The sequence below is a fragment of the Pelmatolapia mariae genome, linkage group LG8 (assembly GCF_036321145.2).
Source record: "Pelmatolapia mariae isolate MD_Pm_ZW linkage group LG8, Pm_UMD_F_2, whole genome shotgun sequence".
Classification (NCBI taxonomy): domain Eukaryota; kingdom Metazoa; phylum Chordata; class Actinopteri; order Cichliformes; family Cichlidae; genus Pelmatolapia; species Pelmatolapia mariae.
The window spans coordinates 31,486,869-31,513,797 of NC_086234.1; the positions used below are offsets into that span (position 1 = coordinate 31,486,869).

The 26,929-nt window shown below is 41.0% G+C and overlaps 1 protein-coding gene across 1 annotated transcript; it reads left to right on the forward strand.

Annotated features, from left to right (window-relative positions):
• Nucleotides 1-2: 2 nt before the first annotated feature.
• On the forward strand, nucleotides 3-26,905 carry LOC134633021 (ryanodine receptor 2-like). The gene is made up of 25 exons (XM_063481884.1): nucleotides 3-36; nucleotides 143-220; nucleotides 837-912; nucleotides 1,328-1,451; nucleotides 1,713-1,828; nucleotides 4,514-4,578; nucleotides 6,541-6,662; nucleotides 6,882-6,931; nucleotides 8,768-8,828; nucleotides 9,725-9,963; nucleotides 10,037-10,118; nucleotides 14,349-14,479; nucleotides 15,136-15,263; nucleotides 15,484-15,676; nucleotides 17,665-17,747; nucleotides 18,036-18,193; nucleotides 19,066-19,153; nucleotides 21,607-21,699; nucleotides 21,847-22,017; nucleotides 22,534-22,593; nucleotides 23,815-23,949; nucleotides 24,159-24,271; nucleotides 24,522-24,618; nucleotides 24,766-24,878; nucleotides 26,800-26,905. Exons 2-25 carry the CDS (start codon nucleotides 188-190, stop codon nucleotides 26,876-26,878), a joined length of 2,610 nt encoding a protein of 869 aa, XP_063337954.1. The 5' UTR covers nucleotides 3-36; nucleotides 143-187; the 3' UTR covers nucleotides 26,879-26,905.
• The last annotated feature ends 24 nt before the right edge of the window (nucleotides 26,906-26,929 follow it).

A 26,929-nucleotide genomic window follows, 5' to 3' on the forward strand; every position in this document is an offset into this window, starting at 1 on the left:
CACAACAAGCCCAGAAGGATATCACAGGCCAGTCAGGTGTATATGAACACCAGCTATTCTTACATTTGTTCCCGAGGTACTCATTATGGATCAGAGGGAAAGGTGACATCATATATAATGCTGTGTGTTCAATCTCCAACAGCTTTCTTTTGAAGGAGCTTCAGCTTTCAGTCCAAGACCCACTGATATGAGTAATGTGACATTGTCCAGAGACTTGCAGGTAAATTATTCACAAGAACACAATGCATGCAAAGCCAGATTGGGAGCTGATAATGCAGATTGATTGATGGATGAATTGATAAGATAAGATAAGATGACCTTTATTAGTCCCACACGTGGGAAATTTGTTTTGTCACAGCAGGAAGTGGACAGTGCAAAAGTTATGAAGGACAATTAGAATAAAATAAAATAAGAATAAATACAGTACACAACTGTACAGAATAGAATAAAAATATAATACTATATACAGTAGAATAAAATAGAATAAAATATACAATAGGATAAAAATAGAATACAAATGCTATATACAACTGAGTGAAAAATACAACGGTGCCAGAAAGATTATTGCACATTTGTGTTATTGCACATGTGTGGATGTGTGTGTATGATCAGTTAAAGTCTTTGTTGTGGAGTCTGACAGCAGTGGGGAGGAAAGACCTGCGAAATCTCTCCGTCCCACACCGTGGGTGCCGCAGTCTCCCACTGAAGGAGCTGCTCAGTGCTGTCACAGTCTCATGCATGGGGTGGGAGATGTTGTCCAGCAGGGATGACAGATCACACCATGACCAGATCAGCGCAGTGTAAAAGAGTCACATGTCAAACATTTACTTCTCCAGTCAATGGCAGAGCTGCTTGCAGAGAATTATCATAATATCTGGGCCAGGAAAAAGAAACTGGAGCTGGAAGCCAGAGGTAAATCTCACACAGCAAACACACAAACAGGGTTTTCCTCGTTTCTCTGCCATCACAAACAGATAACACAGAAAGCTTGACTTCTTTTTTATGCATAGCCTGTAAAAATAAATCAGATGGAATTCTGCGAAGCGGTATTTAGAAGATCAATACCATTTCCCTATACGTCTGCTTTACAGTTGCTGTTATAGCAACTTTACCCAACCCTTTGATTTTTGTTGCATATTAACTGAAGTGCCATACAATCATTTTGGCAGTTTTTCTGTTAGAAGCTTGTCCATTTTGGTGTTTTGAATAGATGAAAATTCGGTCTCAAAATTGTGATGGACCACCAGTCGCCTGGTAGATGTTAAGATGTCACATAGTGTTGCCACAGCCTGTTGTCTTTCTTCTCCACCCTGCTGCTCTGTTCCAGGTGGAGGAAACCACCCACTGATGGTTCCTTACGACACATTGACTGCCAAAGAAAAATCCAAAGACAGAGAAAAAGCACAAGATATCCTTAAGTTCCTCCAAATCAATGGTTACATTGTGTCCAGGTTGGTCCAACTATATCTGACATTTTTAACATGCATGGGTGCATAACAGTTTGTCTTTGGCGTTTGTTTTCAGATTAGAAGGTCAAATCCATAAAAGTTCAATTTTTCTAAAACGTCTAACTCAGAAAATACAACATTAGTGTGTATAGTCCAGCGCTGCAGTGTGGATTTGATTTAACTTAACAAAGGCAGTGTACAACACATTTAAAACAAAGTTGAGAAATGCAAATAAAAGGAGAATATCCTTTGTGCTGATTCCAGAGGTGTGCAGTCACAGGAGCTAGACACTCCTGCCATAGAGAAACAATTTGCCTACACCTTTCTCCAGCAGATCATCACCTATGTGGACCAGGCACACCAACACATGATGGAGTTTGGTAAGAATCTTCTCATGCCTGTAAGAGCCACTTGTTTACATCACCAACCTGGTTGTTGTCCATGATACAACAACCATGATACTTTTGCCTCATTCGGTGAAACAAGTTTGTCGTTTCCTCTTTTAGCAGGAACGTTTTTTGCATATTTTGCCAAGTACAATGCTTTGATGAAGGTTGTGGAAGTAGCTCTCTTTTTAGATACTAAATTGTCACTGGAGGCTAAAACAGTCTTGGGGTCTTGCTCTGAGACATTCCCAGGTTTTTCTCTTTTGTTTTTCACACTAGGAAACGTGAAGGCATGGTGTTGTTATAGCACTGATATAGCAATATGACACTTTTTTATTTGGAGTTTTTACCTGGTTAGATGTTGGGCTGGGTTTTGTATGCAGACAGAGTTGCAACCTGTTTGTAAGGTAGTAAGTAATCTATAAGACAGTGGACATGACAAGACGGTGGTATGCTGAAAATTTCTCTTTATTTTTCCTCCCTGTCCAGGATGTGTACATCCTCATCATAGAAAGAGTGTCCACTGGCCTGTAGGTGTAAATAGACTGCAGAGTGCTGGCCTGACGAGTTAGCTCTTCTGTGTTGTACCATCTGCTTATCCAGAGGTTGTTTTGTTTCCCCGGCAATCCTCCTGGCACTTAACAGCGTGCACTATGTTACTCTGTTTGTGTCGGGGGACCCGATCTTTGGGGTGGAACAATTTTTGGTGCAGCGTCTGTTGGGATTTAAAAGCCACAGAGAGTCTGTGTTTAGAAAAAATGCATCTCAGCTGTTCCGATACTCCTGACACCTGAGGACTCACTAAAGGTTTTCGCCTTAGGCAGCAGTTGTCCTTCTCTCCTGGATCAACTGGAGCAAGTTCTTTCCCAGCTGGGATAACCACATTTACTCAGGGCCTTCTTGATGTTCTTCTGCCTCCCTGGCCGCTGTGTCAGTGGGAATGGTGTTCGCTCTGTGTTGTAGCGTCCTGATGACGCCCAGTTTGTGCTCCAGTGGATGATGAGAGTCAAATTTTAAATACTGATCCGTATGTGTAGGTTTACGGTACACGTCAGCTTTTAAATGTCCCCCATTACTGATGGAAATCTCACAGTCTAAGAAGGCTAACCTGCCACTGTTCATATCCTCCCTGGTGAACTTGAGTGGACTGTGGTACATCCTGAGATTTGATTTTCACCCAGGTGTCATCCACAGACCTTAACCAATGACTTGGTGGTGTTCCAGGGTAGGATAGCAAAGCCCTCTTTTCCACTTCTTCCATATAAAAGTTGGTCACAACAGGTGAAACAGGGGAACCCATGGCACACCCATGTTTCTGCCTGTAGTACTGACTCTTGCATATGAAATGGGTGGAATGAAGACACAGTTCCAAAAGCAAACACACTTGGTTGGTGCTGAGAGTGACCCTGTTGCTGAGGTTGGGGTCAATCTCTTACAAACTACCTCCACTGCTTCAGTGGCTGGAACACAACTAAAGAGAGACGTAACCTTATACGAGACCATTGGTTTATCTGCCCTGCCCAAACCAGTGTTCCTCCAGGGAGGTCGAGGAGGCCATTTACAAAAAGGAAAGACCATCTCTGAATCTAGGAGGAAGCCTAAGGGTACATCTGTCACCATCTTACAATGCTGTGATTGCAGCCATTCTCCAACTCTCAGTGAATGGTACTCATGGTCATTGATCATTTGCATATTAATGACCATGAAACTGACCTCACAACCCATTGTTAGTCAGTGGTGCTAGTGTCAGTCATTATGCAAATCTACTGTTTAAAAGGTTGGGAAACCTGCAGTAAGTTGAACCTGACGAAGTCACTTGGATGGAATTTTTCTCCCTCTGAAAACGTCCAGATGAAAAAAATAAACTTTACATGGATGATTGCACATGCATCAGTACATTGTTTGGTGTAGTTTCTCAAGCTGTTGTCCAAAAGAAGTCACAGTCAAGCTGGGGATGTTTGTCAGATGTGTGGGGATCAGATCTTCAGAGTTCACTTGGAGGGAAGAATGGTAGAAAGGCAAAATCACAGAAGGTAGTGAGGTTGTGTGGATGAGGCACCACTGGACTGTGAACTAAACCTGCTGAACCAGTTGAAGAAATTGGTTTAGTGTTCATTTCTGAATTTAATTCATAACATGATTATAGAATTCTCAGATTTCTCTTGTGCCCTGTTACCTGACTGTTCATTGGACTCCTTGTGCGACCCAGTGGTAAAAATTCTAGAAACACCTCTGTGTGGCTCAGAGGTAGAGCGGCTTGTCTACTTCTCTCCTCCAGTTCTTATTTTAAAGTGTCCCTAATACTGAACCCCAAATCCACCCATCAGTTTGCATGTGTGTGCTACAGAAAAGGGTTAAAGTGTAGTAAGGATAGCACTTAATGAATGTGTTCATGTGTAAGTAAAGTAAGCATAGAAAAGAACAACTTAAATACCAGTCGAGTCCTGTTAGTCCCTCAGATTTCAAGCTCATGGCTACACAGCTGTGGCAGCTCGCACAGTAGAGTTGAGCCTTTTTCTATGGCTCAGAGGAATTTCAAATACTATGCAAGATAATGCAAATGTAAAAAAATAAGAAAAATATTATTATTTAGTGAACTGTTTGCATAAAACAATTATGTTTTTATATTTTCCACAACTTAACTTCATCAGCCCATACTCACTGTATTGTCTGTTGTAGATGTGGGAACACGACCAAAGGGAGAGAAGATTCCTCATGAGCAGCAGATCAAGTTCTTTGGAAAGGTGATGAAACTTTTTTTTTGCTACACATTTTTTGACTTATTTTTGTTGTTTTGTTTTATCAAGTTTATATATTAGATTTAGTTTTTTGTAATCAGCAGAATTCAAAATGAAGTTATCAGCTTGACTAAAACTGCAAATAATTATGATTTCTTCTTCCAAATTGACACAGAGCAGAATAAGCATTTGACTGACTCTGTGCGTTCCACATACCTCAAAGCAAAATGTGTAAATTTCAGGCTTTTCCTGGTTTGTGCCTGTTCAAAATCCTCTATAATGGTTAGCTAAAGAGGCACAGTGACAGGACAGTGAAGGCATGGACACAGTTTTTGATGATGTCCTCGTTGCATCTGTAGTGCAGAATTTTAGGGGAAGAGCAACGAACATAAAAATCACGAGTTACTAAATTTGTGGCAGGTAATTTACTGAAAAGTGTGCTAATAATTAACTCTAAAAAAGAATATTTCACTAGCAGGGACCACATCCTTGGTAACGATGGGCGATGAGGGATGAGGAAGTGTGAATAGTGCTGCGGTTTGGGGAAGGCCTTGAAGGGGAAGGGCGACGGCTCTCGGGCCGGGCAGATCCCCATGTACTAACGAAAAATAAATGGAGGAAAGGAAGAGAGGAGAGGAGAAGAGGAGAGGAGAGGAAAGAAAAGAAAAGGGGGGCAGGGTGGGGCATGAAAATGAGAACAGCAGGTATTGGAGAAGGGGGGTTTTTATAGCCTGAGGCCAGAGGGGGCGTGAAGGCGGAGTGGTCCCGCTCCTGAAGTTCAGATGATATCTCCACTTAATTTGGCACCCGATAATGCTCAAAGTGTTCCGTGTATAGAAAGTAGGGGTGGGTAATATAAACGATATACGATAGAAACGATATAGATTTGGCCAACGATAGAGATTTTGACTATATCGCGATATCGCGTGTTGATGATGTCATCAAGCTGCGCCTGTTTTGGTAGAAAGTATCACAGTGGCTACAAGCATTATCATCAGTAAATTATGTTCTCCTGACTGAAGTTTGGCCCGTGTATACCATCCTGCTATGCGATTGCATTTGTCCCTGACCACCAGAATCCCTCACGTTAACTTTTATCGAGTGGAAAAAAAGTTGCCGTTCATCCTCCAGCTTCACTGTGCTAATGTTATGCTAACATAGCTGTGTCGCTAGCAATCACGTAGCACAACATTATATACCAGGTAGTCCAACTTCGGTAACCCTGCAAACGCCACTGCTGTTTAGTTTTCTGTCTTCACTTATGTTGGAAGTGGTAGCAGAGCTGTATGTTTTAATTAGTTTCAAAAATCTCTGTCAGAACATGGTATGAAATGTTTAGGTGTAAACTAGCGAGCTAACTTCCTGTTAACTTCTAACTCCGTTAAATTTAATAAATTCTGTTTTCACGGATGCATGGATGTTAAACTTAATTGTTACACCCGATAAAGCAGCAACGCTGATGATTTAATTAAAGATGAAAGAATTTAGACTGTTTTTAACTCTCAGTGTTCGTTTGACTTTGGGACCTGAAGGGGACGGAGTTTTGGACCCAGATTACTCCTCACTACGGCAGCCGTAATGCTCTGACATTCCATCAAGCAGTCCATCAGCAGGCTTACCAAAGTTGTACTAAAACATTTTTTAACAGATTTCTACACGCCAAAATCGGTTCAAGGTCAGTGAGCACAACCAGAATTCATACATAAGGCACACTCTCGATTTTTGAGAAAATTAAAGGATTTTAAGTGTGCCTTATAGTTTGGAAAATATGTTATACAGAAGAAAAGAATATATCGTGATATATATCGTTATCGTACATGCTTCAAATTATATCGCGATATGAATTTTAGGCCATATCGCCCAGCCCTAATAGAAAGTTATGTATTTTATTAAAACTGACCCAAAAAGTTTCTGAAGACTGAAATCAATATGATCGACAAGCTCTGAGGCTTCATGTCTCACTCCCAGGTCGTCCTGCCGTTGGTGGATCAGTACTTTAAAAACCACAGGCTGTACTTCTTGTCCACGGCCATCCATCCCATCAGCAGTGGTGGCCATGCCTCTAACAAGGAGAAGGAAATGGTGACCAGGTGAGCGTGGCCAGCATTACAACAACAGTAAAAAGTCAGGCACATTGTTGAAAGGAATAAAACTTGAGAATGTCTTATTGCCTAAATATTGAATGTCTGGTCCTATGGGCTCTTTCCTCTGTTCCTCTCATTTGATTGCCTCACACTTTTGTCTTCCTCTTTTGTCTTCCTCCTCTTCCATTCTGCCTCTTCTTCTCATCTTCCATTAAATCTTTTCAGTCTTTTCTGCAAACTGGGAGTTCTTGTCAGACATAGGATATCCTTGTTTGGTAAGGACAGTGTAAACATTCGAGTTAACTCCCTAAAGATAAAATATTTGATTTTTAAGCCAATTTTCTTAAAAGATGGAAAACTGCAACTGTGTTTATTAGCTTGCTGTCTGTTTCCCTGTTTTTGATGGCACGTTGTGGTTTATCCTGGCATGTTACCAACACATTTAGACTTTTTGAATAGTGGAAACATTTGCAAGAGTTTATTTTCACTATGCAGCCTTGTGAAAAACTAAGTACACCCCATGATTCAGTTAACTGGAAAAACACCTTTAGCAGCATTGCTGTAGTTTTGGTTTTCTATATGAGTTTTTCAGTCTCTTATGTTGTTGTGAAAGAGTTCTGGCCCTGTCTCCTTTACAATGTTGTGTCAGTTCTTTAAGATTTGCAGGTATTTATTCATGAACAGCTGTCTCAAGATCTTGCCACAGGATTTCAGTTGGGTTCATGTTTGGCATCTTGATTATTTTCTTTTCAGCAATTCTGTTGTATTTTTGGGCCAAGCTTTAGCAGTCAGACCAAAGGCTTCACATATGAGTCCAGAATACTTAGATATGCAGAGAGGTTCATTGTCAGTTCAGTGACTGCGAGGTGCCCAGCTCCTGTGGCTGCAATACACGCCCATCACCAATCCCAGAAGTCTTGTGACGTCTTTGTTCTTTGTATTCTTTGTTCAGACTGAACTTTACCTAAACCTAAAACATGTTGTCATGGTCTCTTTAAAGAGAGGAGGCTTACTCCTTGTTCAATCTATTTCTAACTGTGCTGTCATGAAAGGTAATATTTAACATGCTAACTGAGATGATCAGTCTGAGTTGTAGCTTATGACTTTTCAGCAATTCCTCTGAGCATTGTACAGTCTGACTTTAAGGTGCATTTTCTGGCATGCCCACTCCTGGGAAGATTATGGCCTGATGTTAACACATCAGTGATCCAGATGAGCAAACTGCAAAAAAAGGGTCACATTTGCTAATTGGCAATAATTGAAGTGCATTTGAAGGACATCTGGCTACTACTTTCCCTGTTAATTCCTGTTGAATTATTACTTGTGTACTCAGTTTTATACAGGACTGCATGGAGTCCTATGGAAACATTTTTCTGACTGACTGTATTTTGATACATGGCACTTCTACGTTCCTCCTGGAATATATCAGACGGGAGCTTAATAAGCTAACTTGTAATTGGTGCAGGTGTCTGCAGGGATGTCACGATACCAGAAAGTTTTAGCCTGTATACTTTTGATATATGATAAATATGATACCACTCACACATACAGTGACAGACTGAACAGACTTTTCTTTCCTCCAATGCAAAATACCAATACTGTCTAGTTTTTCTACCAGTGACTTGGTAGCAAAGTATGAGTTGTCGTGGCATCCCTAAGTGTGTGTGCATGCATGGTATTGTGGGTGTATAAATCCTCATCACTGTGTCCTCACAGGAAAAAGATGTTCCACTTCTTCAGACTCAAAAATGGGCACTTTAGGAAAGAAACATATTGTCAAAAATGAAAGATAATTATTAGTTGCATGTAAAGCAAAAGCTGTTAGAATATCAATTATGCTGATATTTAATGGCTTTTGCTATCAGCCACTGATGACAGGGTAAAAGTAGTAAGTGTAACATTTCCACTTCACATAAACTTTATTTTATAATTGTTTATTTATTGTTTTTCCAAGGAACATCATTTTCCTCAACATAACATAACAGTTGTTGTGTAAGTGTGGTTTTGTGCTAAACATTTCACATTCAAGACAGATACTGTGTGAAGCCTAAATACTTTGTGCTCCGTGATGTGAGTTTGCAGTTTCACAGCTAATTCTCTCTGCTCACCAGGGAACAATGCCACTTCCATTGTCAACTGTCTGCAGATACTGGGACAAAGCCTGGATGCCAGGTAAAAATGTGATCAGTTGTGACCTCATAACGATGAATGACGGGAATGCTTTCAGCTTTCTATGGAAAAACATAAATGAATAAAGCAAAAGAACAAATACAGAAAAATTAACATGAATCAACGCAGATTTTGCAAAATAAGTACCAGTGACTTTATCCCAAAGCAGTATGAACTACACTGAGTGTGGTAGTCGTTAATATAAGCTGCAATATTAGCTGTCAAGAGATAGCAGTCCTCTTTTAAACAGTGGTAAAGTCTGCGTTTGAAGGGCAGAGACGTAATGACAAACTAGTGTATCAGCCAGGAGACCAAAGTTTAGTTAACAGGTGTGGGACAGAAATCCGAGTCAATGAATGCCATAAAATACAAACTCTTACATAAGTAAGCCTAGACTACAAAGTTTAGTTCTCAATGCAAGTGATAATTTCCCATAATTTCAAATTATAGCTGGATGAAATAACAAGATTAAAAAGATTTAAAAGAATCTAAGGAAATAGCACAGTATAAGTATAAGCACAGGTTTGATGGATGTGTTTCTGTCTGGAAACATCATGAAAATTCAGACTGATAAAGGATCATCATTATGTGCGGCTATCACAGTGAATTCTTACCTCAGATAATTATGTGTTTCATTGTGTGACTCCCCTCTCTAAATGTTTTGTACTTTTAGAAGCAAAGTTTAACGAGGCCTCTCACAAAAATAATCGTCAGCACTATTTAGTTGGAAACTCAGTAAAATCCTGACAGCGTTGAATGAATAATATTTACTAGCAAATACTGGTAAAATTGCCCCTTAGTTATCAGACTGGTTGAATGTGCCCATATTTTCTCAAAGTGCTTTTTTCCTGTTTGAAAAAAGAACATCTCTTGTCAAGATATTAATGTAACTCTATCAGGACAGTGATGAAGACGGGCCTGGAGTCAGTGAAGGCGGCTTTACGGTCATACTTCGACAGCGCAGCGAAGGATCTGGAGAAGACTCAGGAGAACCTGAAGCTCGGTCAGTTCACTCACAGCAGGGACCAACCACGAGGAGCGACTCAGATCATCAACTACACCACCTTCGCCCTGCTCCCTGTCCTCTCCTCACTGTTTGAACACATCGGACAGAACATGTTTGGAGAAGACCTCATTTGTAAGTGAAAACTTCACCTTTCATCTGGACGATGATGTCAGTTTACCTACAAATTTTGTCTCTCTTGCCTCAGTGGGTGATGTCCAGGTTTCCTGCTACAGAATCCTTAACAGCCTCTTCCTTCTGGGAACCAACAAAAGTATCTATGTTGAGAGGTAGGAAACATCCATGGTCCACATGTGATAGATTTAGTAAAAATGTGTTTCACGTCGCATACAGTAGAGTTCAGAAGAATGAGACCACATTGAGAATCTGTCCTGGTTTCATGTAAACCTGGAAATGATCAAATATGCTTGATTCAGGAATATTCAAAAAAAGAATTATTATGTAAAATGAAGAAGAAATACAGTCCTATGAAAGTCTTGAGCACTTTTCTGTTGTTTTTATTTTATTTATATTCCTATTATTTAGAGATTTATTGAAACAAGCAAACATAAATACAGTATGTAAGGTAAAAACAAGAACTCAGCACTTTGGAGTTTTCCATGGTTGATGAACGGATTGTTTCCCTGCACCTTCGGGTTGAGATATGGGTTGTAGGATGTAGGATTGGTGGCTGTATGTCTTGGACACTCAGGAGCAGATCTGTCAGCTGATACCACCAGGTGCTGAATTGGATATGGTGGTGGGGGATTAAGTTGGAGAGGCCTGGCGTGCCCAAACGGATAAGGAGCACGCACTGGGAATGTATGGCAGAGGCCCCGTTTCGTGACATCTTCAACTTCTATGTCCGGCAGAACTTCAACAGCATCCTGAGGGTGGTTGGGATATTAAGTCTGAATGGACCACGTTCCACACCTCCATTGCTGAGGCAGATTTATGGTGCTGCTAATAATAAATATAAAACCTATTAAATAAATAAATGACCTATTAAGTAATAATGGCTGAGTCAATAAGTCAATTCAAAGTGCAGAATGTAGACTGTATATTCAGAGGTGTGGCAGTTTGGCACAGTTCATCAGACTCATATCATCTGGAAAACAACTCATCTTCAGACTGGTGGATCTGAAGGGAGGGCGAAAAACAGTCCATGTGTAGGATGGGCGGAGTACGGTGTCTCGTGATGCAAGTTGCTCTGTCGTTGCATCTGCTGGCGTAAATGTCTCAGTGGGAAGGTACATCCAATAGCCCTGTGTGCAGTCTTAACCGCTCACTGCAGTGTCTGCTTCTCTTCTCTATGGTGCAGCTGCAGGGCCAGACAGTAATCCAGGCAGTCATTGTGCTCTCCACCACACACCTGTAGACAGAACTGGGGATGGTGGAGTTCAGCCCCGCTCCCTTCAGCTTCCTCAGAAAATACAGGCGTTTATGAGCCTTTTTAATAAAGCTGAGAGTGTTATCACACCACTCCTGTACTGGCTTCTCTTAAATTAAATCCAGTTGTTAAATCCAAAATCAATTTTAAAGTCCTCCTCATCACATACAAGGTCTTGAATAATCAGGCACCATCATATTTTAAAGGCCTCATAACACAGTATCATCCCAATAGAACTAGAACTCTCAGACTGCAGGCTCACTTGTTGTTCCTACAGCATTTAAAAGTAGAATGGGAGGCAGAGGGTTCAGGTTTCGGGCCCCTCTTCGGTAGAACCAGCTCTCAGTTTGGATTCAGAGACAGACACCATCTCTACAGTGCGTCATGCAGATATTGTTCCCCTTTTAGAAATCCCTAAAGGGGAATATCTAACAAGGGGAACCTGCAGTCAGAAGTGACTGAAGAAGTCACTTGGATAAGTGACGAAACATTTCTCCCACTGAAAACGTCCAGATGAGCAGAATCAACTTTTTGGGATTTCCTTACCTTGATGATTGAGCATGCATCAAGACATCACTTTTCCTGAAGTTTTCAACAGAACATTGCTGGCTAAGCAGCATTAAGATACATGGATAAGAACAAGTCATAAGTCATAATGGTATTCTGATCAGATCATGGCTGGACTGATGAAAGCCATCCGTAATCATCATCATCATTACCTTTATTTATAAAGCACTTTAAAACAACCACAGCTGACACAAAGTGCTGTACATAGGAACTATATAATAAAATTACATAAGAAATAAATACAAGCCAAATAAAAGAAAAAGTAAAATAATTAATAAAATAACTAATTTCATTACAAGAGAAAACTAAGTCTCACTGAGGTTAAATGGTATGGAGATGCCACCCTTCTGCTTCAGTGGCTAATAAATTTGGCAGTCATCCGCAAAACAATGAAAAGAGATCCCATGCCTTCTAAGGATGAAACCTAGAGGCAATAAATACAGTAAAAACAGCAGTGGCCCTAAAATTGAGCCCTGTGGGACGCCACATGACAGGGAAGCAGAAGATGATTCAGAACTGAGTAAGCTGACAGAGAAGGTTCTATCTGACAAATAAGACATAAACCAACCAAGAATAAAACCAGGAATTAAGCTCTTCTGTGTCAGAGGAGACAAAGTTAGAAGGGCCACCGAGCTGATTAAAAGCAGCAGAAAACTGCACGGCAGTGGAGGGGTTAATAACCCGACAGCGCCGAGCAGCAGCTGAGATTTAACTGCAGTATGTGTAAAACCACATGGGCTTCTCTATGAATCGCCACAGTATCTGAGAGTGCACAGTCACAAATCTCCAAGTTAGTGACAGGCAGACCATATGACAGGACAAGATGCAGTGTGTGTGTCTTTCATGGATCACACAAGTTAGAAATAATAAAAACAGGAACAAATTTGGCAGTGACAGACGAGCAGCCACACATACCGACGCCATCTTGTTTCCACCATAATGTTCTGAAACACTTTGTGGAAACTAGATTAGTTGAATTCAAAGCAGGGTCGGTCATACTATAGTTGTGGGATAATGTGTTTATTGACTGAGATCTGCTTGTACGCATAAAGAGTATCATAATGCTTCTCTATGAATCGCCACAGTATTGTGGTGAACAGGTTTGTGCACCCGATTAACCCTGGAGCTATGATGTCAGAGGCAGGGTCTCTCAAGCCAAACTGATCCTCCCTCAGGGGCCACACAAGAGGAATTTAGAAAACAAAAGACACAGTTCAGATGGACTGTAACTTCCAGCATTTTTCACATCTCTGCATTCCCATATACTCATTTTAACTAATGAAGATACATAAAAATCTGTTGCTGAGCAGGGAAGCCTCTGTGCTCTAGTGCATCCTATCTTTATCAATTCAAAGATATAGTAATACTGAGGGAAGAAAGAAGAGCACCTCAGTGCCACTCCTTCACACTCACTCCTTCACCACACTCCTTCAGAAACACTGTGCCGAGGCTGTTGATCAGTGGTGTCCGAAACTTCATTTGGCAGGTCACTGCTTCAGTACTTGATTCACTGGTTTCTAAGGAATCGTTGGTGGGATTCCTGGAGGCAGGAAGTGAGGATCCTCTGCCTAATCCTTAATAAAAACAAGTTCTTCAGCAATTCTGCTCCCAGGTCTAAAATGTACATAAGAAATACACTATACATATTGTTGGGTCTGCGCTTCCACAGGCCCTGCTGGTTTAGAAACTTATTCCCGTTAACGAAGCAAGGAAGCAAGACGAACAGCTTTAACCGGTTTTTACTTGCTAGCAAGGGAGGCTGGTCGGAGCCAGGCTCTTGGAGCTGAATGCTCCTCACCTGTCTCCTAGCCAACTTCAAATAAACAGCCTTCCTTGCCCACTTACAAATTTAAGTAACACAATGACAACATTTAACAACTTGACTCCAACACATATACTTACTGTATAATTATAGAAGTTATAGTATATTATATATAAACCTACCTGTGTACTGGTTAATTACATAATCAGGTGGAGGCAGGGACCTCACAGTAGAAACATATTCTTATAAGTTTCTGTTTTAGTGTATTTTTAAACATCAAGAAGTCACAAGCATAAAGAGAACACTCCATGTTTAAAGAAGGAAGGTGTATTCATAGAAATGATTTATCATTAAGAGAGACATACGAACATAATTTTTTCACCCCCCAAAAAACACATGTTCAAAGCACCATATCAGCTCGATATCAGACAGAACTGTCACATGAAATTAAACAGAAGCTGTCAGTTGAATCATAATGAAGCCGTCCTTTATGAGTTGTGGACTCAAGCTGCTCTATATTTTTGGCCACCAGATGTCACCAAAGAGGACTGTGTTGACAAGCTTAGAGTAATGAACTGTTTTTCAATACGAGCTTCAGAAAGCTTCATTTGGCCATCTATATACAATATATACAAAACAACTAATCTAGCCCACCAGACTTGACAGGTCCCAGTTTATAGCCAGCCCTATTCAGTCTTAAGCAAAAAAAAGAAAAGGAAAAAAAATTGTTTTTACCATAATTAGATAACCTAAAAAGAATTGTTTTTGACTCTTATCATGAGCTCTCTGTTTCTTTTCCAGACAACGTCCAGCAATGGGAAAGTGTTTAGCAGCCTTCGCAGCAGCATTCCCTGTTGCCTTTCTTGAGCCTCACATGAACAAGTTTAACAGCTTTTCCATCTATAACAGCAAAGGAAGCAAAGACAGAGCAGGTGAGACATGTACATGAAGAAAATGATGGAACATACAAATCCGGAGGTAACTGTACTTTCTTAGAGTGACATTTCAGCGAGCACTGAGGGCTGTACTTTGTCACAGGACTGCATGTTTCTTTGAGCCTTTATATTTTACTAAAACTGGAACCATGAATACACATTACACTACATACAGCACCAACTAGCTTTTACTGTACATCTCAGAAACAAACAGAAATGTTTGTTGTGACTCTGCCGTCATGTCACTCTTAATTCTGATTTACACATGTTAACTCTTTGGTAAAACCAGAAAATTACATGAAACATGTCTGGGTTGATTGAGGAAAGGGAGGAAGGTTTCGAGAAGTGTCTTATGTCTTAGTAAACTATGAAAAAACTGGAGTGTGCAGTATATACATGATGTTTGTATCTCTTGGAGACACCTACTATAACAGGAAGTACCACAAAGTGGTTTGAATACTTTTGCAGCTGTCTGTCCTACATTTGTCTGACTAACAGATTCTCCAGTTGTGTATTTCGAATAAAAAAACATTAATCCAAAGCTAAACGATGGCTGTGTGGTCTGAGAACTCATCAGTGTCAAAAATCACAAATCAAATCACATTATGTTGAATTTAATCTGTTTTCAGTCCACTTCTCTTTCCGCCTCTCAGCTCTAGGCCTTCCTGGGCAGGTTGGGGAGGTTTGTTCACTGATCCCCAATTTGGAGAAGTCTTTGGAGGAGATTGTAGAGCTAGCAGAGTCCGGCATGAAGTACACGCAGATGCCTCATGTTATGGAGGTAACTCTCTAATAATTAATAACTAGAGTATCACCTTTGATATTCTTTCCTTGCTTCATGTCATTGAAAAATTGTCCACGGAACCAAAATAAGTGGATATTTGTCCTGTAGTGAACATTTCAGAGCTGAAGATGGGTAAAAAAAGACATTGCTGATTAAACCCATCTGACTGTGAAGCTTTGCAAAGCTCATTATTTTTGCCTTGTTTCTACTGCTGTAGGTGGTCTTGCCGATGTTGTGCAGCTACATGTCTCACTGGTGGGAACATGGACCGGAAAGCGACCCAGACAAAGCCAACAACTGCTGCACCTCTGTGACCTCTGAATACATGAATACTCTGCTGGGAAACATTCTCAAGATCATCTACAACAACCTGGGAATAGATGAGGGCGCCTGGATGAAGAGGCTGGCTGGTAAATGTTAACTCGCTAATGTTGAACACTAAAATAAAATTCACTGATTCACAAGATTCATCAAACTCGCTCATCCATGTTTTTATGAACCTGGTTTTGTGCACTGATGTGTGGTCACGTTGGACAGGAGCCGTCTCCAAAGATGGGAGCATGAAATTGTCCAATATGTCTCAATATGCTGAAGTATTAACAGCCGAACCCAATTGAAAAACAACCCCACAATATAATCCTCCCCCTCCACCAAACTTTATACTTGCCACAGTGCAGTCAGACAAGTACAGACTCAACAATTGCATTGCCAGAGAGATGTGATTCATCACTCCAGCGAACACGTCTCCACTCCTCTAAAGTTCATGGGTGATATACTAGTCTGACACTTTGCAGTGTGCTTGGTGAGACTGGGATGCAGATGCTCAGCCATGGAAACCATTCCATGAAGCTCTCTAGGCACTGTTCCTTAATGCTCTTGAACATGAAGACTAGAGGTCTGTAGCGATTGACTGATACTGTGACTTTACACGTCCAGCCACTTTGTGGTAGAGTTGAAGAGAGAGAATTTCACGAGTGGACTTGTTGAACAGTATCACAGTATGATGCTGGACTTCATTAAACTCCTAAGATCGACCCAGTGTTTGTAGACGCAGTCTGCATGCCTAGCTGCTTGATTGGTATACACCTGAATTCAATGACTTGGAGGGAAGATTGAATACTTTTGGCAATTTAGTGTATGTTGGAGTTAAAACTGACTAGTGACTGCAACATAAATCTAAAACTAGTAGCTCTTCTTTTGTTTTTCTTTTCTTTTCATTCAGGGGAGTGATATATTTTAAAGCTCTGCGAAGAGAATGAAACATCACAGTGAAACTTGTGCTGCAGCTGCAGGGACGTGGATGCTGTATTGGTCCACCATGGTAGAAAGAGAGCTAAACGTAAAAGCGAAGCTCTTGATTTTAGAAGGAACGAGATTGCAGATGCAAGTGGTGGGAATAAGCTTTGTCTGAAGGGTGGCTTGCATCTTTCTTAGAGAGGAACTCAGGCTTTTCGGAGCGGCTCAGAGTAGAGCCGCTATTTCTCCACAGGAGAAATAAAAGGAGACAGTTGAGGTGGTTGTGCATCTGACAAGGATGGGTACCTCTTTGGTGAGGTATTCTGGGCATGTCCCACTGAGAGGAGGCCCCGGGGCTGAACCAGGACATGATGAAGAGAGTTTATCTCTTGGCTGGCCTGGGAACGCCTTGTGTTTCCCCGGACAAGCTGGAGGAGGTGGCTGGGGAGAGGGAGGTCTGGGCTTCTCTGCTTAGGCTGCTGCCCCGCAACCTGGCCCCAAGTAGCCGGGAGAAGATCGATGGATGGATGGATGGATGGATGGATGGATAGTTTATTTGCTAATGGAACGTAATATTTGCAGGTCACAGTGATGCACAAGGCAAAAATAAAACAATATGACATCAGACATGAAATCTGGTTTGTAGAGGCAGGTTAGTTAGGTTTGGCGAAGTGTTCATTGTTTTAGGTGTGCAGGCATTTTTAAACACACCTCATTAGAGGGTGCTCCAAATGCTGGGCATTGCCATTTAATTGTTTGATAAAACACTACAGCACTGGAGGAAACAATTATTTTAAAAGAAATGAGCTTATTCTCTCCAGTTAACCCCTTAAGTCTTTTGCAATTTTTTTTGCAATTTCCTCTTTTAAAAAGAAAATATAGTCAGTAACAGCAGTTCTTGTAATTGTGTTAAGAGGAGGACACAATGGAAGACAAAAGTTACATTTCACGCAAGAGGATGTTTCATTTTCTTTCATTTTCTTTTTTCTGCACTTTTTGTAAAGTTAATAAATAAAAACTCTCCTCAGGATCAGTTTACATAAGCATCCTCAAACTGATGTTAGTTGAATTCTTTTTGCCTGCTGCTAATCATTATATGGTATGCAAATGTACATACATTCACATTTTGCGTTTTAACACCATCTCTGTTCATGTCCCCAAGTCTTCTCCCAGCCAATTATCAGCAAAGCCAAACCTCAGCTGTTAAAGACCCACTTCTTGCCCTTGATGGAGAAACTCAAAAAAGTAAGTCTCACCTTTATTATAATATACTGCCTGGAAGTGGTGCAACTCATTTAACAGAATATAAAACTAGGTCACATTCACTGCTTGTTGTCTTTTCTAACACTTTCTTGATTTTTTAAAATGAAATTTAATTACCTACATATATTTCTTAACTAAATATCTATTAGTATGTTTTTAAAATGGAGAAAGTGCCCTATGCAAACACTCCTACTACTTAATAAAATAGTCACAAAGATTAAAGCACACAGTGCTGCTTAATATAGAAAAATCTATTACTGTATTCTTTAGAAAGCAGCTGTTGTGCTGATGGATGAAGAACATAGCAAGGCAGAGGGGAGGGGTGAGATGTCAGAGACAGAGCTCCTCATCATGGACCAATTTACTATCCTGGTCAGAGACCTGTACGCCTTCTACCCTCTCCTCATACGATTCGTTGACTACAACAGGTACAGTGTTGTGACTGAACAAGTGACCTTCAGCTCATTGAGTGGAGTGAATTTAGACCATCTAATACAGAAGCTTAGTCACTAATGCCGGGCTCACACTGTGCGATTTTTTCAGTCGCGCGATTCAGCTCCTGCTCAAACTGTACGATTGACTCGCAGGGGTTAGAAGTTCATAGGTCACGATGCAGGGTCTCACACTATACGGCCCGATGCTCTGATGCGACCTGAGTGCTCAAACTGTGCGTTCATAAAATGAAGGTTATAACAGAAATTCTGTCGCTCGCTCTCCCTCTCTGTCTTTCACTCACACAGACACGCACACCACCACCATCAACTTTATGAAAAACATTGATCAGGCAGCTGTGATTGAGCAGCAATGTAAATCCAACTATTTTCACGGTTGTTGTGGTCGTGATAATTTTGTGAGGCCACATCGAAAAGGCTCGGGTGAGCTTTCCAAAGTTCTACAAGTTGTGCCTCCATCGCTTGTGTCCAGATCACACGCTGCACTGCCGTGCTGCGCCGTCTTTTTCGCTGACATTTGTGTTTGCGCGTGCGCAGTGTGAGAAGCTGCAGTGACACCCTCCCGACGGTCGGGAGGATTTCAAACATCCTCCCGACCAAGCGATTGATGATCGGGAGCTGGTCGTGAGGTGTTAATCGTTTCTCGTTACCCCACGTACACTACACGATGCACGACGCACGATGAAGGACAAACTCGGGCCGATCACCAAAACGGTCGCACGACTCAAAAATCGGCTCAAAATGGGCCAAAAATCGCACAGTGTGAGCCCGGCATAAGACGAAGCTGCAGTTTTGGAAAAAGAATGATTGGTTTCAGCATGTCACTAACTGTTTTGATATACTGACAGGGCCAGATGGCTTAAAGAGTCCAATCCAGAGGCAGAGGAGCTGTTCCGAATGGTGGCTGAGGTTTTTATCTTCTGGGCCAAGTCTCACGTAAGAAAATTACTGCAACATATCTATCCATCCCATAGGGCAGGGTTGGGGACCTCCAGGCCTCGAGGGCCGGTGTCCTGCGGGTTTTAGATATCACCCTGGGCCAACACACCTGAATCAACTGAGTTCATTGCTGGGACTCTGGAGAACTTCAAGACATGTTGAGGAGGTCATTTAGCCATATAAACCAGCTGTGTTGGATCAAGGACACATCTAAAAGCTGCAGGACACCGGCCCTCGAGGCCTGGAGATGGACACCCCTGCCATAGTGCGCCAATCTGACACAGGGCTAACACAGCGAGTAGACAATCATTCACACTCACATTTACACCTGTGATAAGTTTAGAATCACCAGGTAACCTAAACCCACTAACTGCATGTCTTTGTACTGTAGGAGGAAACCAGAGTATGCAAACATAGGAAGGCAACAGTGCTAACCACCGGGCTGCTCATAAAAACATATAACTGAAAATGTCCCTAAGAGGGTCAGCTGGGATTGATCTTTATATCGCTGATTTATTAAACCTGAAATAACTAATATTACATTTTCAAGCTAAAACAGAAGAGAAGAGCAGCTAGCTATCTATCTATTGACATTGCAGTTAAGCATTTACCACAATCTGTCGAAACTGAAGAAAACTAAGCTAGCAGTCTTTGCTTTGGCTTTAAACCATAACGGTCGATGCAAGTGTAAGAGGAATTATTTTTCTACATGTTGAATCGTGGACGGGAGGTTTGTTATAATGTGAAACATTTAGGTGAGTATACTGATTGCAGATAAGCTACCCATGTGCACTTTGATGAAGGTGATCTTCTGACTATGGTGGACAAAGATGGCATCATGGACACTGTGGCCAAACAGGTGGCCAATTAAAGTGGCCAACATACCTTTTTTCATTTGCTTATTTATCACATGTAAACTTCAGGCACATTTTGATGAAACCTAAAATACAGTACAGTACAATGCAAAACACTACAGCACAATAAATAGTTATTTTCAATGGTGTGATACTTGTTTAGTTCCTTTCTACTCAGTTCAGCACTCAAAGTGCTTTCTATTATACAATGCAGTATAGCCCAGTACAATAGAATGCAGTACCATGGATAATGGATCAATATAGTACAGCACAGTCTAACAAAATGCAGTACAGTGCAGTACACTCAGCTGTACCTTCTGAAGCCAATGACTATCTCTTTAGTATTACTTACAATCAGAAGTAGAAGATTTCTTCAAGATTCTACAAATTATATATATGTGTTCTGTGCGCCTCCTCCTGCCAACAGCAATTATCCAAATATTTATGATGACTGTATGACCCGGCGTTGTACTGAAAGTCTGAGGTATACAAGGTGAGCAGGAATGCTGGCAGCATCATTCCTTGCAGAGCTCCTGCACTGCACAACACCATATTAGACTGAGCACTGCCCAGTCTCACATACTGTGGCCTGTCTGTGAGGTATTCAGTAATCCATGAGGACATGTTTACTGACATTTCCTGTAGTTTCTCCCTCAATAGCAGTGGCTGGATGATGTTACATGCACTTGAGAAATCCAAACAGGTGATCCTTACCTTAAATCGGTGTATCAGTCAGTTGTCCCATTACTTTTGAGTCTCTGAAAATTAGGACTAGTGGATCAAATTTGATGTAATTCCTAAAAATGTGTATTAATTTGCAATAATTTGATTAACCATTGAATTAAAGCTGACAGTCTACACTTCAATTAGATCTTGACTGTAAAATCCAGTTTGGTGGAGAAAAATGACAAAAGATGCTTAACTGTACACCATCAATCGTGATCTATGTGTTCTTCAGTTTGAAAACAACTGATGGAGAGTTTACCTAAAAAGATGAGTAATGAGTTAAAAGCTTAACCCAACTTATTGTTAGACTAAAGCGTTTAGCAGTGATTTTATACTTTTATTAAAGTTTCCAGGAAAAACACCATCAAAGCTACTTTTATGCTAATTCACTGGATAGAAAGCTATATAATGCACTATATTACTGCTGCTGGCATCTGACATCAGTAGAGTCACATTATAAATTAGGAAGTGTGTCATCAATGACAGGAGCTCACTTGAAAACAAGGATGGAAAAGGCCCTTCATGTAATTAAATATATAAATGTTGCTGTCTGCAAGTTGCAAGCATAGCTCACATGGCGGGGGGGTGGAGCAAGTCTAACAAGGTATTCACACCCATGAATTTTTTCATACCTTGACTCAAGGTGACTCACATGGTTAACAGTGGGTCACTGACCCCAGGACCACAATCCCAATAGGTATTAAATACCTGGGACTCTCATCAGTTTTTTAGAACTGAAGAAGCCTCTTAGTGAGAAGTAAAATGTCTTTACAAACCAAAAATATTGTCCAGTTGCCTTCTTTTCAAAGACAGTACAACACATAATACAACTGTGCTTTAATTTAAGAAAGTCCTGTTTTCTGTCTACAGAACTTCAAGAGAGAAGAGCAGAACTTTGTGGTCCAGAATGAAATTAACAACATGTCCTTCCTCATCACTGACACCAAGTGCAAGATGTCAAAGGTACAGACACATAGATGCTGGACACATTTGAGGACAAGTGCATACCAGTGACCTTATTTTACAATTAAATTAAATGCATTAATTAAAACTATTTAATAGGTCTAACAGTGTAAAGTTATGCCTGATTAATGTTTGACTTTGCCACAGGGAATAGTTTCAGACCAGGAGAGGAAGAAGATGAAGAGAAAAGGTGATCGATACTCGATGCAGACAAGTTTGATTGTTGCTACTCTAAAGCGCCTGCTGCCCGTGGGACTCAACATTTGTGCTCCAGGAGAACAAGAGCTTATCGCACTGGCTAAGAACCGCTTCACTCAGGTAGCATAGTGGTGCTAACAGATTACAGAAAGAACTGTTTCATTATAAAAATAGATATGATTCATTTAAGTGTTTCTGTGTCACACCTTTAGGCAGTCAAATCACAGTGACTGCCTAAAGGCGCTTTATACTGTAATGACCCTACAATGATACAAAGAAAACAGATAAAACCCCAACAATCACACGACCCCCCTTTAAACAAGCGCTTTGGTGCCAGTGGGAGGGAAAAACCTTTGACAGGACCAAGCTCAGGGAGGTGCGGTATCTACCATGACTGGTTGGGGTGAGGTGTACGACAATAACAATAAATTATTTGCAGTATTGGTATTCCTGAGGTAAACCTTTAGTAACAGCAAAATAACTCTGCCTTAGCTTTGTAAAATTTTCAGCTAAAAAGTACAATTTTACATGAAGGCTAAATTTCTGAATAAATATTTTTGCTCATGACATCTTTGATAGCATTTTGTAGGTCACAGAATAGCTGTTGTTTGATCGAAGTTAATAATTCTTTTGCAGAAAGACACAGAGGACGAAGTTCGAGAGGTCATCAGGAACAACCTACATTTACAAGGAAAGGTAAGAATAGAATCAGGCTTGTGACTGACACAAGTTACTTAAAGTGCACTTACACATTACGCCTCTGGGCTTAGATTTTGTGTCAGGTTGTTGTCAGTTTATCTTATTCTTGTGAAAGTAATATCAAAGGACGGGTTTAAGAGAAATTCTTCAAATTTGGCACAAACATCTACTTTGACACAAGGATGAAGTGATTCGATTTTGATGGTCGGTGGGCAAACTCGCAACATTTAAAGTCAAGTATTCAGATTCAATTTAAATTTCACACAAATCTAGAGTAAGAGGACCTAAATGAACTGATGAACCTTTATGTCCATAAGATAAATAAGGCTACTTCACAGTGATATCATAGGTTTTCTGAAAGATATAGAATAGGAAATTCAATCTGTCAACAAGTGATTGAAGGAACTCTATCACTCCACATAGCCCCTCTCCCACTAACATCACTAAACTCGTCTGTACAGGAGAGTACAGGCTGTATCAAAAAGAATCATTCGATTTCAAAGTGCTTTAATTCTGCAGCCATTCACCCGGAACAATTGCATTACAACAGCAGTGGCTGCAGTGACTACAGTGAAGTATGGGATGAAGTATTTCATTGATTATTCATAAACATCGAACATTTTGTATGTAAAACTTTATATTCAGTTATGTATTTTAAATTTAGTGTAAGCTTAAAATACAGCCTTTTGAAAGTGTATGATTTATTTTTGATACACTGTATATTCCAGAGTCATATGTGAAGCCATCTGCTCGACAGCTAAAGCTTCACCCACACTGGGTCAGGAAACAGGACAATGATCCCAAACACACCAGCAGGAAAAAGAACTGAATCTGAAGTTATAGAGTGACTGAAATACTGAAAGTAGCAGGACCTTAAGAGTGCTGTGAATAAATGAATGGCTTCAAACCTAAATCAACTGAAGCAACGTTATAAACAAGGGTGGGCCAAAATTCTTCCACAATGATTTAAAGACTTATAAAGTCATACAAAAAACAACCAATTCAAGTTATTGCCAGCAAGGTAGTTATACAAGCTACTGAATCATGAGCTTTACATGTGCTGTTTCTGTGTTTTGGCTTTTGTTTTGTTAAAGTCGAGACAGATGTAAACGAGATGGTAGATGTTGGTTCGTACTATATATTTATATATTCACAAAGGTGCTTAACCTTGTGAATAGGCCAATAGAGTCATGCATTTCCTCTGTGTGTCTTACAAAGTCAGAGGACCCAGCAATTCGTTGGCAGATGGCTCTGTACAGAGACCTCCCAAACCACTATGAGGATACTACTGACCCAGAGAAGACTGTGGAGAGAATCCTGGATATTGGTCATGTCCTCTTCCACCTGGAGCAGGTCTATATATTCAAGTTTGAGTTGATTTTGTGCATTTTTGTGCCAACGTAGAGAGTATAGCTTTAAGGTACCCCACGGTCCTCTTAAACTAGCTGATTGGTCTTTATTAAAGCTGACCACATACTTCTCCAGGATAATATGGCTTCCAGATGGTAAGGTACACCAACATAAATATCCAGTATACTGAGTGGTTCAGTTTGTGTCTTCAGGTGGAGCATCCTCAGCGCAGTAAGAAGGCTGTGTGGCACAAACTGCTTTCAAAACAGAGGAAGAGAGCTGTGGTCGCTTGCTTCAGGATGGCACCACTCTATAACCTGCCAAGGTATGTTCTCAAACACACACCACACACACACGCACACACACACACACACACACACACACACACGTAAAATGAAGAAGAAATATTTAAAATTGTGCACTTTATTATTTTCCCACCCTCATCTACAGCCACACCTCGGGCTAGTGAGGAAAGATTGTGGATATATGTTGCACCTACAGTGCAGCCCTTTATAAGCAGCAGAAGATGGGTAGATAAACAGTTGTTAGTCATCCATGTATCTCTCTCATACTAGGCACCGGGCTGTAAACTTGTTCCTGCAGGGCTATGAAAAGTCCTGGATCGAGACAGAGGAGCACTACTTTGAAGATAAACTCATAGAAGACCTCGCTGTAAGTTCATTTCATTTAAAAAAAATAAAACAAGTGGAATTCTTCTACCTACTCTGGAATTTGTACTTGTTTTGAAGGCAAATTATGCGGTAATTTCTTCAGTGTATAGCAGAGTTTTAGCACTTTGTGAATGTGTGTTGATTTCAGAAACCAGGTGAACAGGAGCCATCTGAGGAAGAGGAGGGGCAGAAACACAAACACATAGATCCCCTGCATCAGCTCATCCAGCTGTTCAGCAGAACAGCCCTAACAGAAAAATGGTGTGTATTTTACACACTACCTGTTAAAAGTCCCAGTATTTCTAGTTATTTGTTGCAGTTCAAGTCATTAAAGTCCAATGAATAGCTTGAAATGGTACAAAGGTAAGTGGTGAGCTGCCAGAGGTTAGGTTACCCCAAACTGAAAAATAATGTACATTTCAGAATTATACCAAAAAACATGGGTTAACAATTCAAAGCTGTTCTGCAGCAGTGGAGGTTGATCAAGCCTTGAAAGCCGGTGCTACTAATTCCTACAGCTGTTCCAACTTGGACTACCTCCAACCCCCTCCTTCTGCATAAAGCAGTGTTGAACACACTATGGTGCCCTACCCTCGTGAGCATCAGTTAAATAGTACTGTACTGCAGAAAGTAGTGTGTTGCTACAAAAATGGTGAGAAAAAGACCATTAACAATGGAAGCGAGACAGACCATCATAACACTTAAAAATGTGGGTCTGTCCTGACAAAGAAAGTCAAAGAGTCAGTGAGTCCAGTTTCCTTCACCATCAAACACACTGAGAAACAAACTGTGACAGGAAGAGGTCTGCAGACCCAAAGACACGACTGAATCAGAGGACAAGTTTCTGAGAGTTAACAGCTTGTGTGATAGTCGGCTCACAGGACAACAGCTTCAAGCACAGCTATCTCAAAGAGCTTCATGATGTCGTCACCTGAAATGGTTTCATTTCACAGGTGTGCCTGTCAGGGTTCATTGGTGGAGTTTCTTGCCTTCTTAATGGGGTTGGGACCATCAGGTGTGTTGTGCAGAAGTCAGGTTGGTACACAGCTGACAGCCCTGTTTGACAACTGCATTAATTTATAATATGGCAAGAACCAATGCGGTAAGTAAAGAGAAACGACAGCCCATCAGTCAGTCTGGAAAATTGCTAAAACTCTGAATGTGCAGTCACAAAAAAATGCCATGACAAAACTGGCTCACATGAGGACGCCCCAGGAAAGGAAGGCCAAGAGTCACCTCTGCTGCTGAGGATTAATTCATCCGAGTCACCAGCCTCAGAAATCACAAGTTAACAGCAGCTCAGATTAGAGCCCAGATAGATGCCACACAGAGCTCCAGTAGCAGACACATCTCTACATGTTCAGAGGAGACTGTGTGAATCAGGCCTTTATGGTCAATCAGCTGCTAAGAAACCACGACTAAGGAAAAGCAACGAGCAGAAGAGATTTGTTTGATCCAAGAAACACAAGGATGGACATTACCAGTGGAAATCTGTGCTGTGGTCTGATGAGTCCAAATCTGAGATCTTTGGCTCCACCCACCGTGTCTTTGTGCGACGAGGAAAAGGTGAACGATGGTCTGTACATGCATGGTTCCCACTGTGAAGCATGGAGGAGGAGGGGTGATGGTGTGGGAGTGCTTTGGTGGTGACACCATTGCCGGGATTTTTTAAAATTGAAGGCACACTGAACCAGCATGGCTGCCACAGCATCCTGCAGACACATGCCATCCCATCATTTATTCTTCAACAGCACAATGAGCCCAAACACACCTCCAGTCTGTGTGAGGGCTGTTTGACCAAGAAGGAGAGTGATGGAGTGCTGCACCAGACAGCCTTGCCTCCACAGTCACCTGACCTAAACCCAATGGAGATGGTTTGGGATGAGATGGAGCGCAGAGTGAAGTGCTCAGCATCTCTGGGAACCCCAAGACTTTTGGAAAACCATTTCTGGTGACGACCTCATGAAACTCATAGAGAGAATGCCAAGAGTGTGCAAAGCAGTAATCAAAGCAAAGGGTAGATATTTCAAAGTATCTAAAATATAAAACATGTAAATATTCATAAAAATAATGAAAAACTATAAAATGAGAAGATGTCATTTCAGTCAGTGGTGCACCAAAATGATTTTCCTTAATACAGCTATAATTGTGCTAACTTTTGTGAATGTGTTTGTTTTTGCAGTAAACTGGATGAGGATAATCTCTACATGGCCTACGCAGACATCATGGCTAAGGTATCTGTTGCTGAGTACCAACTCTAAACACTTTTGAATTGAAACTCACATAGCTGGCTTAGCATAGACGGTAAAAAA